This window comes from Pelodiscus sinensis, chromosome 15 (genome assembly GCF_049634645.1).
Source record: "Pelodiscus sinensis isolate JC-2024 chromosome 15, ASM4963464v1, whole genome shotgun sequence".
In the NCBI taxonomy this organism is placed as follows: domain Eukaryota; kingdom Metazoa; phylum Chordata; order Testudines; family Trionychidae; genus Pelodiscus; species Pelodiscus sinensis.
In genome coordinates, this window is record NC_134725.1 from 38,254,884 (window position 1) to 38,275,188 (window position 20,305).

Here is a 20,305-nt window from a genome sequence, read left to right on the forward strand (position 1 = left end):
TTTGTATGAATGTATAGAAGTGCAAGATTTCTGAACATTGATTCATATCTTGTTGCCAGCACGCTCTCCTCATTCACTGGTCACTTAGATGCTGGCTATCTGTACAAGTAGTACTAATAAAAACCATACAAACTACATTGGGGAGGAAAACCAGAGCCATCAATATAAGATGCTGCCTGTGTTTTGTAATTGAGTACCAAATAAAATAAAATAAAATGTAGGTGCATTTGTGCAGCATATATAGCTTCTTTTTTCCATTTTAAGGAAAATAAAGCTGTATTTAAAATGTGGCAAATGGGCACCAACGAAAACAAAAAATGCAATTCTGAAATCTTCAATTTCAACAGGAAACTAAATAGAAATAAAAAACAAGCATTTTGTTTAAACATTACCAGAGATAACTAATGTTTCAGTTTACACAAGAGATTCCTTTGCAGGCAAGTGCTGAACAAAGTCCTTGCCCTCTATTTCTGACCTGAAAACACCATGACTGTTCTACTCCTTGGCCTTTTTTGAGCAGGCATTGTTTTATGCTACAACTGTAGATGAGGAGGTAAACAAAAATAATTTGATATGTGTCCTGTGTTGTCTATGTTAGTATTTGTTGCATTACATAAAAGATCTAGCTTTTGGCTATTCCAAAGTTTTGTGGACTCCTTGGTGTCTGGATGAGCCAGAGACTGTAAACAACTGAAGATAGGACAAACACAGGGAGCAAAACCCCACAGAAATTAGTCCTGATAGGAAGGCAAGTGAAATTGCTCTTTTTTGTCAGTATAACTTGGGACGTTGCAAAAGAGTCAAGATTTCTACCTGGAAAAAGTAAATAGACAAGTGCAGAATCTTGAAAGTTCAGGATCATAGACAATACTTCTAGTATGTTTTAATTGCTTGGGCCTAAGTGTAGCTTGGCCAACTTTAACAGAGCAGCTACTTGCAGACAGTATTGCTACATTGATCAGTGAAGATAAAACCTTTATTCCCTTAGTGAGTCATCCTATGCAAATCATGGAGGCACCTCAGATATTGTGGTGTTGGCTATAGTGAGAACTTCTGTAATTTTGCAGAAAGCCTCACTCCTCATCAGTCCCAACATTTGGAGACATTAATATTACTGGCACCCATAGCCTAGTAAAAGAAGTGGGCTGTTCCCACGAAAGCTCATGATACCATCTACACGTTTTGTTAGGCTTTAAAGTGCTACTAGACTATTTGTTAGTTTTTTAATTTTTCCTGTTACAGACTAACTCAGCTACCCTTCTGAAGTTAGTAAAATATGGTATACTTAGCTTGGCCAAAATAGCTTCCCCTAACTCTAAAGGGTTCTGAGACTTCTACACAGTGATGCTGATTTTTGTAACCTCTCAGGTTGAAGGAAAACAGAATTAAAATTTAATAAGAGATCTTAATAATTCTAAAGAAATATTAATAATTCATTTGATAAGAAAAACAATCACATTGGCCACAGGCCCTCGTTTTTAAACATTACTGGGGTTCTTCAGGGCAAGGGGCTGAGGGTGTTGGGGGTGAAGGTGTCGGCAGGAATTTGAGGATGTGGGGGGCTCAGGGCATGAAGTTCAGATGTGGGTAGTGCAGGAGAGGCTCAAGGCATGGGGTGGAGGTGCAGAAGTCAGGGCAGAAGATTAGGACATATTGGGGGCTCAGGAGAGTGGATGTGGAATTTAAGTGTGGGGGGTGGGAGCATCAATTGACTGCTCCTTGCAGGTGGCAGGGACCATGCAGCCCACTTGCCCACCAACTGCTCCCTGGAACTGAGGTGCTTGCTCCTCCCCCCCCTCCCTTCCTGTGGTCATTCTGGGGTATAATTATCCCCTGTGCTTGCTGCCACCGTGTGTTCATTCATGAGTATTACTGTCTTTACTATTTCACCCCTCACTTTCTGTTTGATAAGAAACAGTCACATTCCAGGCATATCCTGTTATCCTGTCAACCAAACCTTGGCCTTATTTTAAGTTATGATAAGAGGAAGCTGCCTAACAAATTTAGTGGGCCTAGTTCTTACCATTTAGGAGAAGTTCTTGAACAAGCAGACTCATGGATGGACAGACACACAGATGCACAAACTCAAATAAATAGTAGATTAACCTACTTTTGTTTAGACTTCTTAAAAAGCAATTTAGACCTTTCCTTGTGGACTGAAAAAAAAAAACTCTTGAACTGTTTCTCCAGCAATTCTTGCAATTTTTCAGGTTTCAGTGTTGTGAAAGTCCCACGCGTGTAAATGTCCTAGGATTAGTGGCCAGACAGCCATGAGGAATAACAAATAAAAATGAGTCGGGAAAGGAGATCTGTTCACAAATAGCAGGACACTGGAATGTTTCTAAAACATCTGGATTCTTATTTTGTGAGATACTGAAGTAACTTTTAATTCATATAACTGATAAAAGACAAATATTAACAATATGGGATGTTAATCTTATTAAATCTAATCTGGGTCAATAACATCTTCACAGTGCTTTTGTAAATGCAGAGTGCAAAGTATCTTGTAGTCATGAAAAGCAGAGCACCAAAAATAAGGGTCATTTCTGAAGAAAAGGGTTGTGCCCATGAAAGCTCATGATACAATCTACACGTTTCATTAGTCTTTAAAGTGCTACTAAATTATTTGTTGTGTTTTAAATTTTTCAAAATATCTATTAATTTAGGAGTTTGATGCATATAAAACAAACTTGCTGTAGTGTGTGCCAAACACAAAGTGAACAAGGAGCTGTGCTGTAAAGTCTGTCACTGCAACCTTACAAGGACAGATGTGGGTCTTGCACAGTTCTGGAGTCACAGTATAATGTAGTCAAAGAAACAAACCAGAGTCAAGATGAAACTGGTCTTTGCCAGTATTTCAGCACAATATTGAGGTTTGGAGACAATCTAATACCTTGGAAAGTGCTTCAACTGTAGATAATTAATAAATTAATTGTTTAGCCACTGCTGTTTATTTAACTTAGAGAGCTGATGATGAAATTCTGGGTCATGACCGGGGAAACAGCAGGGGCATGGTTTTAGTTCTGGCCCTATTTTTACACATGCTTCAAAAGCTGAGTATATGAGTTTCACTAGCCACTGAGGTTTTATATTTTTGTTATGTTTCATTGCACACTGTGCTGTGCACAGGCCTGTTCTAATCTGACCTTCCAACTCTATGTTAGTATTAACATAATTGCCCATAGTTGAAGGTTTGTGAAGCAAGAACTGAAAGTTGAAAGCAGCTTTTGGAAAAATATTTAAATATCTAGAATTTTGTTTGCACAGTGAGTTGAAAAAGTGGAGACTGTTATTTCTTTGTACACAGTGATATTTGGAGTTGTAGGTGGAATAAATGTTAATAAAAGAAAAATGGGTATCCAACAATGTCTAAATAATGGAATCACTAACACTACTGTGCTAATTAGTCATACTGTGCTATATAGACATGCATGCTCCTGGGAAGTGTTTTCTGGCATTGAAGACCCTTGACAAATCCAGGGTGATTGCAGCATGAGATAATCACTTGTATTTTTTTTTCAAGGGACGAAAATCATCTTGTGCAGTACTTCTTGTTTTGGAACAACTCCTTACTTAGTTAAAGAGATTTCTAGAGTGAATTGTTTGGAGACTGGAGGGTTGACTTTCTCAGAGATTTATAGAGTGGCAAGTGTACTTCAGAGAAAAAGCTTTAGAGGAAGACTGTGTAGATTGACCACAGGAAAAGTAAACGAAGTATGACTGTAACGAAAGCAATGTCTTGACCTGAATTTAGAAGCACACGTAAAGATTTGCTAGCACAACATATTTTGGTAGGCCCTGAATCAGTATAAGCATATTAACATATCTCTTCCATGTTTGGAAAATCCCTTCAGTATCAGCACACTTTTATAGTATGCCATTCTCATAATTAATTCCATGTATTAGCTTTACTGTGAAGGCATTTTCCATTGTCTCTTTAAACTCTGTTTTTAATAATGACCTGTGTTCTTCCTGCACATCTGACATATTTACTTGGATCAGTGTTTTTCAAAACTTAAATGGTTATTCATGCCTCTTCCTGTACGGAAAATCACAGCTTTCAGAATATTCTTCACTTAGGGTACGTCTAGACTACATACCTCTGGCAACAGAGGCATGTAGATTAGACTACCCGGCATAGGAAAATGAAGCGGCGATTTAAATAATCGCTGCTTCATTTAAATTTACATGGCTGCCACGCTGAGCATGAGGCATACCTGGGAGGTCGACAAATGCCTTTGATGTTGACCGCAGAACGTCCAGACTACCGCGCTGAGCCGACAAACAGCTGATCGGCTCAGCGCGGCAGCCATGTAAATTTAAATGAAGCGGCGATTATTTAAATTGCCGCTTCATTTTCCTATGCCGGGTAGTCTAATCTACATGCCTCTGTTGCCAGAGGCATGTAGTCTAGACGTACCCTCACATCTTTGAAGCCTTCTTCATTTTGGTTGGCTGCTGTAGTGGAGTCCTTTCAAGATCAGCTACATCTTCTTATTAACTAGAATGGGAAGGGAAAGTAAGCCATGTAGGAAGATATACATTGCAAGGATCAGTCCTGGTGCTGACAGTGGCAAATGGCAGATGTTTCTGAGGAAGGTATTTTTCTTCCACCTCATATAGTGCATTATAGGTTAAATGTCACTAGAATGGTCCAGCCAGAGTCATATTTATTCAGATATTGAAATCCTTGTTCATCTGATCTGCCTGCATTAGTCCTCATTGCTTCTCTTTACTGGTAAAAATAAATACGATGCAGGGAGGAGGACAGAAACCATGAACTCAACTACAAATCATGCATTTAATTTTTAAATTTAAACACAAGCAGAGAGTATACTTTGTGTTTCATCTGCTGCTTGAGTTTGAATTAATTTTTCTCATCTTTAAAGCAGCAAAAAGATACTGCTCTTACTTCAGTTCTGCAAACTATTTCCACAGTTTCAGAGTACCACTCTATTAAAAGAATGCTGTTTCATTCTCACTGTATATGTTTCTTTATAGATAGGAATAGCTTGTCTTGTACACCCACTATTTTTAACTAAGTCTAATAAGCTAGTAAGCATTCTCATAAGTAATGATGATAGCATACATTATGGAGGTGTCCTGAAATGGTTAAATGTGACCATTATGTTCTGTGCACTAAACACTGGCAAAGCTAATACTTTTTTATATAAAACAGGACAAAGAGGTTCTCTGCTTTTTGTTTCTAGGGAGAGAATCTTGTAAAAATGGTGCTTCCATAATGAAAACAGTGGAAACACCTAATACTTAGAGGAAACATGTTGAGCTTTTATGAGCTTGTAAAGTACTTTCAGGTAACTACTAAGGTACGAACGAGCACTAACGTGCATGTTTCTTTTCCACTAATGAGGATATTCTCCAGATAACATCCAAGGAAATTAAAATCTATCACAAATGGATAGCTAACATCACATTTTAATTATTGGCCTGAGATGATTCACTGTAATATCTTTAATATACCCTGTCTGAGTTTGGTGAATCTTAATTTTTTTAAAGCTTATTTAATAGCAGTGCAGACCTACACACTACCAGCTGTACAGCTAACATCCAAAATGAATTCTAGAGCTTTGGAAACAGTTATGGATATACTTTAAAAGTCTTTTTATAGGCAAGCTAGAACTGCTTCAATTGCTTGTTCTGAGACAACTTACTGTCAACACCTAGTTGTATGGATAATAATTAATTTTTGGAGATGTGGGAGTAGTACACTAATATGACTAATAGTGTGTTCACTGGAGTAAAGTCACTAAGCATAATCCAGCAAACACATGTTCTGATGGCTGCTGTTTGCTGTGCCGCCATTCACCCTACTACACTGTTGCCAGTGGACCTGCACCATCACAATTCGGTCTCTAAGTTCCACCCAACACTGTGATTACAGTTCTGAGTTGGGGGAACCTTGCTGCTAGTGCAGGCTGGACTGTCTCTTCCACAGAAACACTATTCCATAGGAGGTGTAAGCACTGCAACCTGGTTATCAGAAGATTCAGTTCAGGTGGTCACTTAAAATAAAAAATGTTAAGTACAGCCTAATCAGTTCTATCTCTAAATAGGAGAGTGGCAGGTGAAATAGTGCTTGTGACTCTTAGGAAGAGCCCACACCACCAAACACACACCTGTCCCCCTGTTTTTCTCTCTTCACTAGGTTCAGGCATTCAAACCACCTGCTTAGGGAGTGCCGTTCAGTTGAGGATGACAGGTGCTTAATTTGTAATGAAAGAGGTGTTGGGGCTCAAGCAACTTTGTTACCATCATAACTAACGTGGCAAGCCCATAGGTCCCAAAGCTATGAATGGCCAAGCCTAGGTGCCAGAGCTACCCTGGCAAGTCCTAGCATAAATTAAGCAGTGAGACTGACCCACTCATTCAGTGTGCTAAGTACAGTCCTGCTGCTCTTCACTCATACAATAAGAATAACATTTCATGATGCCGATATTTATTAAAGCTAATGTAAAAATGTAGTTAATACACAGGTTAAGAAAAGTGGCAGTTCTTGAAGGCCACTGTGATGTCCATCATTGGCATACAATTTGTAGTAGGACAGAAAAGAGATGAGTCCCTGATTGCTGGGGAGTCATCTTATTGGCCTTTCTTGTAGATGGGCATCATCATGGACTACTTCCAGAAGCTGGGAATAAGGCAGAAGAGTTTTCATTTGTTGAAAATGGCAGTTAATACTGGGCTAGGTGTTGTAGGCTCTGGGGAAAAGTTTGTTTCTGGAATGCAAATGGTGATGGGGCAAGGAGTTAGGGTGCAGAAAAGATGTGGGCTTTTGAGGGAGTTACGGTGCAAGAGAAGCTAAGGGGCATGGAAGTGCAGGCTCTGGTTGGGGCACAGGTTTGGTGTGTATGTTGCAGGCTTTGGTTGGGTGGTGCTTACCTCGGGTGGATCCTGAAAGGAACTATCACATCCCTCTGACAGTGGCTCTTAGAGAACTAGGAGATTTCCAACACTTTATGAATACAGTGGTCCCATGGACCACAGCTCCTAGCCAGCGGCAGCTGCCAAGTGAGCCCTTGGGATGAGGGCATCATGCAGTGATCTTTTCTCCCACCCCTGCTTCTAGGGCTTCACCACCACAGGTACGTGCCAGTCGCTTCCGAGATCAGCTTGGAGCAGGGAAGGCAGGGAGCCTGTCTTATCCCTGCTGTGTCGCTGGACTGTTAACAGGCTAAACACACACATATTGGCTTCAGTTGCCTCTGGGAGATCTAGCCCATTCCAGGAGACTTGCAGAAAAACTGGGAGGGTTGGCAGCCCTTTAAGAACAGAGGGTTTTAGCATAAGTAGTTAAAAGATATGGCAAGTGACCATTCAGTGAGAAGTGTCCTGTTAACATCTCTCCATTCATGGACTGGGGGAAAAACTGAGGGTTTAGTAAATTACAGATTGTTGTAATAAATCATAAATTCAATGCCTCAGTTCAGTCAGTGATTTTTTAGTATCCATGAAAATTATCAGTTTGAGCTCCCAGGCATTGTTCTCTATAAGTTGAGCGCTTGGATGGTCACTCCCACGAGATTCAGATGCCCCCCAGCTGATTAGCAGAGTGTGTCCATGGTGGGCAGCATGAGTTTCTATTGGTGGTGCACATCTGCACATGCCTCAGTGCACATAACAAAATTCATTCAACAGATGGATGGAAAAACATTAGAGTGAATATTGGTTGCAGGCTCATCTTTTGAAATTGTGCAGGTTTCTTTTGAGATTGAGGACTTAGAAGTTAAATATAGTGTAGTTGCTTGGTGAAAAATGTTTACCCACTTGGATGTTTTTGCCTTTTATTACTTTTTTGTGAGTTCATTCAAGAGCATTGATTTCCCCCCTTCCCCGAATGCTCATACACACATCCTTGCTGGGGCATTTAGTTAGTATTTAGTTTAGCTGTAATTACATCATCAATGTATTGTGAAAAATACCTGTGATGCACAGGTTTAAGATGAGAAATAGGCTGACATGGCTGGATGCAAGCGATATGATGAAATGCAATCCCAATAATATGTGTTTTGAAGGACAAATACTGTTGTCTCCGAATAAGTCACATTGGTTCCTTTTGGTGCACTGTGTTACATTTTGTTTTTCCTTACAAAAATCTAAATAGTATTTTTCTTTCATTGTGAAACAGCCCACTAGAAGCTGTGTCAGGAAAATATATAGAAACTCCTTGTTTTATCAGTTAAATATGTATTTCATAATCTTCCTGGATGGACTGTACCAGAGATACAGAGAGAGGGAGGGGTTAAGTAAAATGAGTTTGTGGTAGAAACTAATTACAAGGAAATATTAACATCCATTGCTGGTCTTAACACTTGCACTTTTCCTTTTCATGGTGAATTCAGTCATAGTCTTAACTTTAATGGCCTTAGACATGTAGTTTGTTCAGTCGGTGAAACTGAGTATTCCTTATGCATAGTTATTTCGGCAGCCCTTTTGAACTAATTATTTCCAGAATTTCCATCCTGAGCAATAAACATTTGACTTATCAATGTCACATGCTGTCATAATTAGCATTTCAAAATAAACACAGATAAAACATTAACATGGACCAATTGGGACTATTTCACATACATCTGGCAAAACTTATCCCATGTCTTTCAATCCCATATCTCTTATGGTCTTGCAATTTTTTTTCTGGCAAAACACTGGAAATTAGCACACACATGACAGCCTACCTCAAACATCCAAGGACTCTGCTGTCCAAAAAAGTCACTAGATTTTTGTTTGGTACTTCTTGTTTTGTTTGAAAGTGGAATCTAGTGTTTCCTTGAATTGCATTTTCTAGCATCTTGGAACTGACACTAGTACAGATAATACAGATTTAAAGGTCATACTTCCTTTAATGTCAGGATTTTTGAGTATCTTCAAAAGTATATGTGTGTCAAACAGGGAGACTTTGTTTTTGTCTAAGAACAGAAAATTGTGTATCAGTTAAAATAACTAACTAAACACATTTTGCATCTAATTCATATAGAGAACGATAAACCAGTTAATCTTTGAAGCTTTTCATTGATACCTGGGTTAATCATATTATCTTAATGTTTCATATTAAAAGAAAGGTCATTGAGCAAAAAAAGTTAATATTTGTAAACAAAAATAGTGTGTGGCTAATATGCTAGAATTCTTTAAATTTACAGTGTCTGCATTTATAATGTGAGCTCTATTTATAGCTGTCTGCAGCTAGGGTGCTGCTTTTTAATGTACAGTAGTGTCTCTGCAGAGTTGCTAAAATTTCCATTCATGGAGATGTTTCTGTCTCTGTTCTAGGGAAGGGTTAAAAATCAGTAAGTACACGTGACATATGCAAACTATGAATCATTCCAATAGATCTGTTCAACTCTCCTGCCTGCCCAGGCAGCAGGCAGATGCTGTTCCCTTGGTTGCCATGGCAATCCTGCCTGTACTATATTAAAGCCCAGCCCAGATCCTTCCTTAGGCAGACCTCTGCGGCTGTTTCACCTAGCTCATTGTTTTTTCTGTAGAGGAGGAGGAGAGAAAGGGAAGGAACCGAGTGAACAGAATAGGATCCCAAAGGCAGCAGCAATTTTTCATCTGCTTAAAGGTTCTCGAGCCTTACTCAAGAAGAACTAAGAGCATGGCAGGCTCTTGATTTGTAAGATTCAGATGGACTTACAGGCAGCAGTGCTAGCCAGCAGCATCTTTAAGAGTACAGATAGAGGAGTGACAGTGTGTAAGGACTTGTGAGGGGCTGAAGAAAGTCTTTCCACTTGTACAGCAGTTTATCATTGTCTGCTACATACCTCAGTTTTGAGGGGGCCCCCCCTTTCCAAGAGGAAAGCTGATGTCATTCAGAAGATCTTTTGGCAGGCTCTGAGCAACCAGCAAGTCCAGTCTTGAAGGCAGCAGATTTAACACAGTTCCCCTTCAGCTTCATTTTGCTTTACTATCTTGGGATTTGTGTGCCTCCTGAAATGAAAATCTCCTAACATGGTTCTGAGGTTTGTGTGACTTGTGAGAAGGGGATTCTATGATCACTTATAACTGGCTGCATAGTAAAAGACCTGGATTTATTGATCAGAAGACTTTATCGCTTTGTCCAGTGAATGGATTGCGTGGAAGCATCAGAACTCCGTGAGCTATATTGTTGCCTGAAAACCTGCAGGCCAGAAGAATAACACTACTTCTAGAATTCTAATATTAAAAATATGCATAGGTCTTGGCTTTAGAAGGAGCTATTTTTTCCTGTTCTGCAGTGAGAAAGTAAGAGAACAATTCTATTCTTGTAAATAGACAAACTGTTTTCAAGTAACTGTGTTCAGAAGTTAATCTTAATGTTCTTTTTTTTTTTTTTACATGACAGATGCAAATCCATTTTATTTTTATGAGGCTCTTTGGTTAATTGGACATCTGATTTGTAAATACTAAGAAATTACATTTTATTTCTTTTGTGAGAAATACCAACCTCCACCATACACATCTTCTGTTATTTAAAAATACTGACGTTAATATCTTAGTCTAGTGCTATTTATTTATACTAGACTCTGTAGAAAATATTTTATAGATTGTTTTTTGCCAAAACACAATCACTGCTGTAAAGGAGACAGAGAATTAAACAGATTAAATTGACATTGAATATCGATCCCCTCTTCTTCCCCCTGGAACAATGGATTATCTTGGAGACAAACTGACAGTGGCACAAACTCACATGACCCAGTGGATGGGGACAATGCGTAGATCCTTACAGGAGGCACTAAATTTAGTCACAACTGCAGTTGCTCATGAACGGACTAGTGGGGAGGGTGGAAGCAGAACTCCCTTCAAGCGAACCTCCTCCTTCAGGCACTTCGCGTCCCGGAGCAGAGAATCCTTTCGAAGGTTTTCAGTGCGAAGTCAGCAGAGGTTCTCCTCCCTGAGGAAGAGGCAAGCCAGTTCAGAGCCACCAGACCGTGTAAGCAATGCCCTCTTTTTAGTTCTCCACTGATAGATAACTTAAAGATTAAAGAATTATTTCACTGCAGCCTTTTGGCCAGGAACGCTGATCTGTGTCATGTCAGTTTTTCTGTTTAAAAATATCTTCCAAAGCGCACGTAATGCGCTGGGCTTGTAAATGCGCTGGGCTTTTTTTTCTTAGTGCAAATAGAAATTTCCACTAACTCTCACTGGTCAAAGTTAATTTACACAAGTTTTTAACAGAATCTAACTTTTGGTGCTCTTAAAACTAACACAGGCCAAATATCTAGTCTGTAACTGGCAAAAGTTAGTCTGAAGCTGCTTTGCATTTGGTATGCAGTTGGAGAACCATATTTGTACAATGTAATTTTTACTTGGTGTATCATTTGTTCTTTTCATTTTTAATACTAACGTTCTACGTGAAATAAATGTAGACTGATTAAAAGAATCAAAGTTGTTACTTTGCAGCTAAAAGTAAACCAGTAATATTGTCCAAGAAAGGACTAAAGCTTGTGTATTCTTACATAATTAATATTTGATTAAGAGGTACAGTATGTTTGCTCCTGGCTGGAATGTGTTCAGGCCTGGTGGAACACTAACCAGAGTATAATTTAATGAGAGTGTGTGAGGATGGTCTGGCTTGCTCTCCATACACTTTGATTTTGGGCTGTGAGGAATCATGTTTTGATTAAAAGACTTTTTCTTTCAGGGAGTTATCTTTGTAAAAACACACACTTTCTTGTTAAATAACCTAACATAACAAAATAAGAGAACTGCACGTTGCATAGGGAAGAGTTTTTAATGCATGCATGATGGTAAAAATCCCTCGGGCCAACTAAAAGCTCAGTTTGAGAACACTCTGAAGGGGTTTGGTGACCATACCTGGCAGATTTTTCCAGACTTAGTTAACCAATCCCCATAAATGTTTGGCTTAAAAAACCTTTGTAGTTAATAATCTGTATCATATGAAATGCATTGTAAAGCTTCAATTTTTTAGGGAGCTTCAACTGCAGTTTTCCTAGTGAACTAAAAGAAAAGGTAAACACCCAGCTCATTCTGATTGTTAAATGAGCCAAGCCTCTCTTACACGTGTCTATTTCATTGGGAAGGAATTTAATAAATGGCTACAAACATTTAAAGACTAGTTCAACAAATTATAAAGCAGACTTGATTTATGGCTTGCTTTTGCACCATTGAAAGGAAAGAAGTTTTTCCTGGGTTTCAAAAGAAACAGGATCAAGCCTTTGATTTCTAGTACCTACATTAGGGATGGGGAACTTTTTTGGGGTTAGGGGCCGTTCAGAAAAATCATTTGGGGGCCACATGCAAGTAAGAAATAAAAAAACCCAAACAAACCCAAAAACAAACTCTCACGGATGCTCTCCCTCCCTCCCTCCCATCCCCAGTTGAAGAGAAAGACACTCCTCATATTTTCCTCGCACAGCAGAGCCTTGGGGGCCCAGGTTTTGAGTGCTCCAGCCCCTACTGGGAGGGGCTTGGGAGCCTGATCCAGGTAAGCGGGTGACTGCATCCAGCCCCAGGGCCTGAGGTTCCCCACTGTAGGCTACGTAAACTGTGAATGGCTCAATCATGTGAACGTGTTAATTTTTTAGCAGTAAGTCTTTTTAAAGCCTGGAGGCATGGATAGTTTTGATGAGGCTAATTAGGATTTATTCATTGTATGCTTTATATAAGGCACACATTCTTCAAAAAGGTGTGGTATCTGCACACATGATCCTGCTAATATTTCAATAACACCTAAAACACTTTATTGACCTGACTTGTTGTTCACATACTGTTTGGCAGCTGAGCTAAAAAAATTGAAAAAGATGTGTTGTCAAAGAAGTAGAAAAACAGGAAGAAGGCAAGTTTTGTTTCAAAGTATTGTGGGGGGAGAGAAGCAGCTCATGGGAAATTGTGACACTAAACAATTAGAGTTGTCAAAGTGAGAAACAAAACATATGCTTACAAAATATATGATTTCAGAAATAGAAAGGAATGGAGTCTGCTTATTGCTTAACAGTTTGTTCAGAACAGACACATCAGAACTTAAAAAAACAATGAGTAGCCCTATAGCTCTATAGAGACTAACATATATGTGTGTCTGTCTGTGTCTGTGACTGCATGTGTGTGTACACACACATATACATATATATCTCGAAGGTGTGACAGGACCACACATATTTTTAAGTTACAGACTAACCTGAATACCCCTTTGAGACTTTTAAACATCAGAACTTCCCACTGTAGAAAATCTTGAAAGGTAGGGAGGCCTTTATGGTTCATGCAGGCACTAGAACCACATGAAATCTGATTCCTATAAACATTTATGCATGTGTTTAAGTGTAAAAGTAGTTTAACTGAAATAAAATCAATATTTTCAAAGTTAACACTTGTGCAAATGCTCAAGGAGTGAGGCCTTGTATTATGGTGCAATTTAACCAAAATAGCCTAGGAATACAGGGGCTTAGTAGAAGCTTAATTTTATTTGTTGTCCTCCTAAAGCAATTTTTAAAACTACATCCTGGAGTATGATCTGGCAATACTTTCACAGCAATGTTGCCTTTCTGACTTGTGCTGAAATTGGGATTTGTTTTAGTAACATCATGTACTCAGTTATGCATTGTTATTAAATAGTAATTAAAACGTCATCATCCATCTTAAATTAGTTTGTAATCATTTTTATAATGTGTAAGTTTGCTGTTAATACTTTTTTGGTGTTCTTTCAAATGACAGCGAAGAGAAGGTTTTGTTTGCTAGTTTGGGGGCTAACTGTTCACTAGTATAAAAATGAGTTGTCCTGTAGCACCTTAGAGACTAACAATATACATATATATTATCATGAGCTTTCATGAGCAACACCGCTTCTTCAGATGAGAGTAGAAAAAAAAAGGGGGAACCTCACGATAAATAATAGAAAAAGAAGGGAGAGGGGGAGCAAGAAAAACCTGTCAATAGTATTGGTACTATTGAGGTTAATCAAATGGGCTGAAAATGTCCATACTTTGCTTTTGATGTCATTTGGGTGTTAACTATAATAGCCCATCCAGTTAATGTCTTTGGGTATGTCTAGACTACATGGCTCTGTCGACGGAGCCATGTAGATGCGTTTACTAGACATAGGAAAATGAAGCGGCGATTTAAATAATTGCCGCTTCATTTACATAAAAATGGCCACAGCACTGTGCCGATCAGCTGTTTGGCGGCGTATCGGGGCAGTCTGGACACACCATGGTCGACAAAGGAAGCCTTTGTTGACCGCTCTGGTATGCCTCGTGAAATGAGGTTTACCGGCGCAGTCAACAAAGGCTTCCCTTGTCGACCATGGCGCATCCAGACTGCCCTGATGTGCTGCCAAACAGTTGATCAGCACAATGCGGCGGCCATTTTGATGTAAATGAAGCGGCGATTATTTAAATCACTGCTTCATTTTCCTATGTCTAGTAAACGCATCTACATGGCTCCGTCGACAGAGCCATGGCGCCCGCTGGGTGATTTATGTGGGCTCACCGAATAATCTGGGCCGGCCCCGCTCTCAGGCATGTAGCACATGCGCAGTGCCTGCCCCAGGCGTGTGGGGCATGGGCGGCCCCATTTCTGGGCGCGCGCGACAAGCCGGTGCCAGTCCTTAGCACCTGGCACATGGGCTGCCCCTGCCCTGGGGTCATGGCACATGCCGGTTCTGGCCCCGGGCACATGGTGCATGTGCTGGCCCTGCCCCCAGGTGTGCGGCGCATGCATAGCCCCACCCCTGGCTGCGCAGCCCATGAGCGGCCCGCCCCCAGGCACATGGTGCATTAGAGGCCCCGCCCCTGGGCGCCCAGCAGCCCCAAAAGGTTGGGGACCACTGGTCTAGACATACCCTTTGTGACACCTTGTTCTTTCTAGGTAAAGTTGAATTCTTGTGATCCATTGTACTACAGTCCAGATTGAATGTTTAGTGTTGTACAAACCACCAAAGAACTTGCAGAACTCAAGGTGAACTATTCCTGAACATGTACTGAATATTCCCAAAAGTAGTCTGGTTAAAGTAAACGTGGAAGACAGTGCCATAGCAGTTTTTAACTTGAAACATGAATCTTTTCCTTCCCCTTCCATGAAAATCCCTGGACCTTCCTTACAGAATACCTATTAAAATATATTACTGTGTATTAGGAGATGGCAGACTGAACTGTTCAATGATCATGTATGTTTTTTCTTGATATGTGAGTTGCCTCATGGTCACATTTTGAAATATTTTCAAGAGCATCATACTTAAAACATTAAACTGTTTGCTTGTTTTCCATAGTCTTGTTTTTCCATATTTGCTAGTCATTTTGTACTGAAATCAGTGATTTCTTTCATTTCCTATGTAACCCTTTAGGAGTGCTTTCATTCAGAGTTTGTAACTCAGTTTCCTTGGTCATATTTGATGTTACAAATATTGCATGGTGGGCCAAGTCTTCCTCAGCTACCAGGCAGCTTTACAATACTCTAATGATATAATGTGGGCGAATTTGTCTCTTAAAAGATTTTCTAGCATAGGATAATCCACAGGTGAGGTAGTCTCTCAACTTTTTCCTATACTATCCCCTTTGTATGGATAGTGCAGGCCTTATGGCCAGGGAAAGAGATTATGCATGAATCATTTCAGTATTGCTAAATTGCACTAGAGATCTGACCCAGCACAGAAGAATTCCAGAATGAGTTCATGGACAAGAGACATAAAGTGGACTCCAAGCTTCCATTTTTTGCACTGAGATCAGGGCCAATAACTTCTTTTTGAATCTTGCAGAAGCAGATACTGGGCTATGAGGGGGAACAACAAGAGTTACAGATCAAGAAACAGATCAACAAAATTGTTTTTGGTGTACATATTGGCTGTGTCTACACTGGCATGAATTTCCAGAACTGCTTAAAACGGAATACTATTCCGTTTTCAGTTTTTCCGGAAAAGGAGCATCTACATTGGCAGGCTGCTTTTCCGGAAAAGCCCTTTTTCCGGAAAAGCGTCTGTGGCGAATGTAGATGCGCTTTTCTGGAAAAGAGCCCCGATCGCCATTTTCGCGATCGGGGCTTTTTTCCGGAAAAGACTATTGGGCTGTCTACACTGGCCCTTTTCCGGAACAGTGTTCCGGAATAAGGACTTATGCCCGAGCGGGAGCAGAATAGTTTTTCTGGAATAGCGGCTGATTTTTGTACTGTAGAGCATCGTTGCTTTTCTGGAAATTCAAGGGCCGGTGTAGACAGCTCGCAGCTTATTCCGGAAAAGCGGCTGATTTTCTGGAATAAGTGGCCCAGTGTAGACACAGCCATTAAGTTCTTTTATTGTGAAATCTCTTCCTCTCTATTTGTTGCTCTTTGTGTACGCCTTTTCAAAATATCAGGTTTAGTCGTTTTGATACATTAACCTCCTGACCTCACACAAGGAGTCAAAATCTTCATATTCTTTGCTGCCTCTATAGTTGCCCAGTGAAGAGGTTCTATTACATTCCTCAGGAAGGAAGTATGGAAAGAAATGCTTGATTGAAAATCTATTTTATTCATTTACATGAGGATATAAGACGATATTTAGATTACATTGTAATTCCACTTAGCACTAATCACTATTAAACTCAAGATATTATCATTTCATATTATATTATTTATTTTAGATGGCCTTTTGTGAGACCACTATTGAATAGAACGCACTTGAATATGGAAAGTGTGTGTGTGTAGGTATGTACGTATGTACTGTTGTTAGTGCCAGGTTAGACAAGTGATATAAGGAAGCTAACTATGTTTTTAAATTATTATTTATATTACAGTGCTATAGATGCCCCAGGCCAGGAATTTGTTAGGCACTGTACAACTACAGAACCAAAAACTGGCCCCTAAATTCCAATCTAAGACTTGTCAGATCTCTGTATATTTGTCTGACCAAGGAACCAGTTTATATTAAGCTACAAACAGTGCAAACTGCAGTGCAAGATTATGACTGTAAATTACTGTTTTGGTTTTGTATAGCAGAAAGCATTTTAAAGACTTGTTTCCTGTGGTACTTTTACTATTTTGCACAACACTTGTCTGCTGAGAGTTTACGTTGTCCTGTGATTTGCCATGTTTCATCCAAAGGCAAAATTATATTCGCTATGCCATATTTTGTACCTCCATTATTCCTTTCCCAGACAACTTGCTTCCTCTGCAAAATCTATATTTTGGTCTCCTAACAAAACAAGCAGTCCTGGGTGTGTATTTTCCTTTCTTTCCCATTTTCTCCCACTTTGGGAGAACACATTGGACTGCCCCATTCTCTCTTAAAAATCTTGAAGAAAATACCAGTGAAGTTTCTGGGCCTAAACTATACTGTTTATGAAATGTTCCCGGGAATGTCGAGAGACCACTTCCCCTTTTGGATGGTTAAATGAAGCTGAGCTCCCAAAATGCAGTGCAAAAAAGAAGTATCTCTATTGGAGATCTCTTCTTGAAGAACTTAAATGTATGTGAGATAACTTTCAAAACAAAAAAATAAAAGATACAAAACTTGGTTGTAGTCACTTGGATCTCAAATTTTTGTTAATATAATGCTTTTTATCTGTAGACCTAAAATTCCCCACGTTAGTGATTATCAGCTATCTAATTTCCTATAAGCATCACATTAATTCATCTGTTTTTGTTGGATTGGCTGCAGATCCAGGGAAAAGTGACTAGCTTTGCATTTCAGTGATGGTCTACCTTTCCTCCCTTTGAAGTTCTGAAGATAGATGTCAGCCTTACATACCTCAGTGGCTCATATATAATGTGCTGTCTATTCACTCAATGTGTATGTGATGTCAGAAAGACTGAAGGTGATTTAAATTTCATTGAGAGATGTGGTGTTACTTCTTTCTTTCTTTCTTTCTTTTCTTTTTTTTTTTAAACATCCTTACATTACAGTTTCTCTGCTTTTCTAGTACTTGGCACAAAGTGAAACTTAAATGACAGCAAGTTTGGCTGCTGCTATGTTTTGTACTAATATATGGAAACATCTTGAAGTTGTTGCAAGGATTATGCTCATGCAGGTTAACAGTCTACAGATGCTTGTTAAACACCAACTGCTTTTAGATGTGTAGGATTTTGTGGTGACTAAGATACACTTCAGTTAACTGTGTTCCAATAGGCAGTTTATGGCTGAGTGCATTTCAGGATGTTTGTGGTCTGATGTATGTGGTTTGTCTCTAGGTAGCCTTCAGAGAGACTGTTCATTGTCCCTGCATGTCACCTCAGGTATTGATTGACTCATGGGCTTCAGCCAGCAGTTCTTAGATGTGGGTCAGGTTATACTTTCTGGATGTGACATGTCTCTGCAATTTGCTCTTCTAGGTATATAAAAGGCAGATTTTGTTGATCCTTCAGAATGCTGTATAAAGCTCATCTTTTTACCTCTGTTTCCTGCCATAGGAAAGTATAATGGTAGAGGATATTAAGATATTTTTGAAGTTTATTGGACACTGGCCTATATTTTTATTAAATGTGTACATGTTACCTTAGCCATAGTGATACTTTAGTTGCATCTCTTTTGTCCCTTCATGTTGTTCTTCCATTCAGCTCCGATGATTGCTTTCTTTTCACTCAAAATTGATGTGGTTACATGGCAACTTTTTTCTTTGGATTTAATGCTAGTGACATTCAGGACAGTTCTGGAATGGGAATCCTTTAATTTATACACAAAAATAGGGTTGTTTTAAGGCTTCCTCAAATACCAATTGCTAATTAATCTCACTCCCACCAGTGAGATTAATGTAATTCAGTTTCTATCATCTGATACTGCCTACAGCAGGGGCAGGCAAGGTACTGCTTGTGGGCTTGATCCAGGCCGCAAAGTCTTGTGACCTGGCCTGCAGATAGTCCCACCAAGACCCTAAGGCTGGCTCTCTGCCTGCTGCAGCCCTAGGCTGCTCAAAATGGCTGGTGGCTCCCTCTAGGTGGCATGCGCCCCTGGTGAAGGGGAGACTTTGTGTGATGCCCTCTACCCCCAGCCCAATCATTGCAGCTCCAATTGGCTGGAAGTCTGTCTCTCCCCCCCCACCACCACCATTCCCGCCACAGGTGTGCAGTGTAGAGTGTCATATGGAGGGATCCTCTAGCTACTTTGATCGGCCTGGGGCTGTGGCAGGCAGGGAGCCTGTCTCAGGGTTCCTGTTAGGCTACTGGTTGGGATCCACCTAAGGTAAGCGACTCCCTGCCAGAGCCTTCTTCTGGCACCCCTCCCCTAGGCTAGAATCCCCTCCTTTGCTCCACTCCCCTTCCTCAGGTTACAACCCCTTCCTTTACCCAAACTCATTTTCAGATCCCATCCCACCCCCTCTCCTGTACCACCAATCCTTTACCTCAAGCTCTCTTCTAAACCCAAAGTCCATTCTAGACCCCGCATCTCCTGCATAGAAAAGTGCAGCCCTTGACCACTTAACCAAATACCGGTATAGCCTGCCTTCAACAGTTATTGCCCGCCCGTGATCTACATGGAGATCTGTTACAGAGAAGGGATTAGATTGCAGCCACAAATCATTTTCACATACTGCAGTGAGCATTCACAGATTTTTAAGGCCAGACAAAATCAGTGTAATCATCTAGTCTGGCCTCCTATATAGTGTAGGCTGTGGAACTTTCCAGAAAAATTCCTAGGTAAGATTCTTTACAAAGACATTCAATCTTGATCTTATAAATTGTCAGTGATGGGGAATCTATGTTTTGGATAGCAACTGCTTTCCTTTGCTACTTACTGATCTAAACAGGATTTGTATTGGTGACTTAAAAGTAAAGGCTCATATAAAGCTCATGAGCAATCCAGTCACCCTATGATACACTTTGTTCAAAAATAGGTGCTAGATATGTAAACATACATTTGACTCTTGTGTGAATAGACATATTCTGGTCATTAATGGTCATTGGGCCAAGAGAAGTCTGACATCTGTTATGTTCTTCAATTGGATATTTTTTCAGAAAGCCCTTAGTCACAAAATGGATATAATTACAATTCTATTTTCTCATGTATTGTAAAGCTCCATGGACTTTCTAAATTGCTATTTCAGTTATTGTTTTAAAAAGTAGTGCTTCTGGTAGCCTTCCCTCCCCTCCTCCATCCCGATTTATAATTGAAGTACCCCAGGCAACACTCAGCAGATGAGGCCTGAAGATTCACTATTAGCACCTGCGTTTGGTATATTAATTTTTATAACATTTTTTATGGTGATAGAGAGGAAGACCAAGGTCTTAGAGCAAACACTGCTATAGAATTATCTTTGGTTGGGGTTACTTCATGAAAACATAGATTTTAAAAATAAATCAGAGGCGAGCTTGCAGCTGAGGTATGTGTGTGTGTACACTATTAAAAGTGTTTCTAGGCTACTAACTTCAAAGATGCAATTGTGGCCCATGT

The 20,305-nt window shown here is 39.9% G+C and overlaps 1 protein-coding gene across 3 annotated transcripts in view; it reads left to right on the forward strand.

Moving 5' to 3' along the window:
* KIAA1671 (KIAA1671 ortholog) overlaps positions 1–20,305 on the forward strand; it is a 190,068-nt gene that overhangs the window by 102,777 nt on the left and 66,986 nt on the right. Inside the window, exon 1 of one of the 3 annotated variants that reach the window (XM_075898868.1) lies at positions 9,165–10,927. The exons of the other annotated variants lie outside the window; for them this stretch is intronic. Within the exon in view, the coding sequence (XP_075754983.1) occupies positions 10,643–10,927 (285 nt within the window). The 5' untranslated portion in view covers positions 9,165–10,642. Of the gene's footprint in view, positions 1–9,164; positions 10,928–20,305 lie in introns of those variants that run through there. 3 annotated transcript variants of the gene reach the window in all.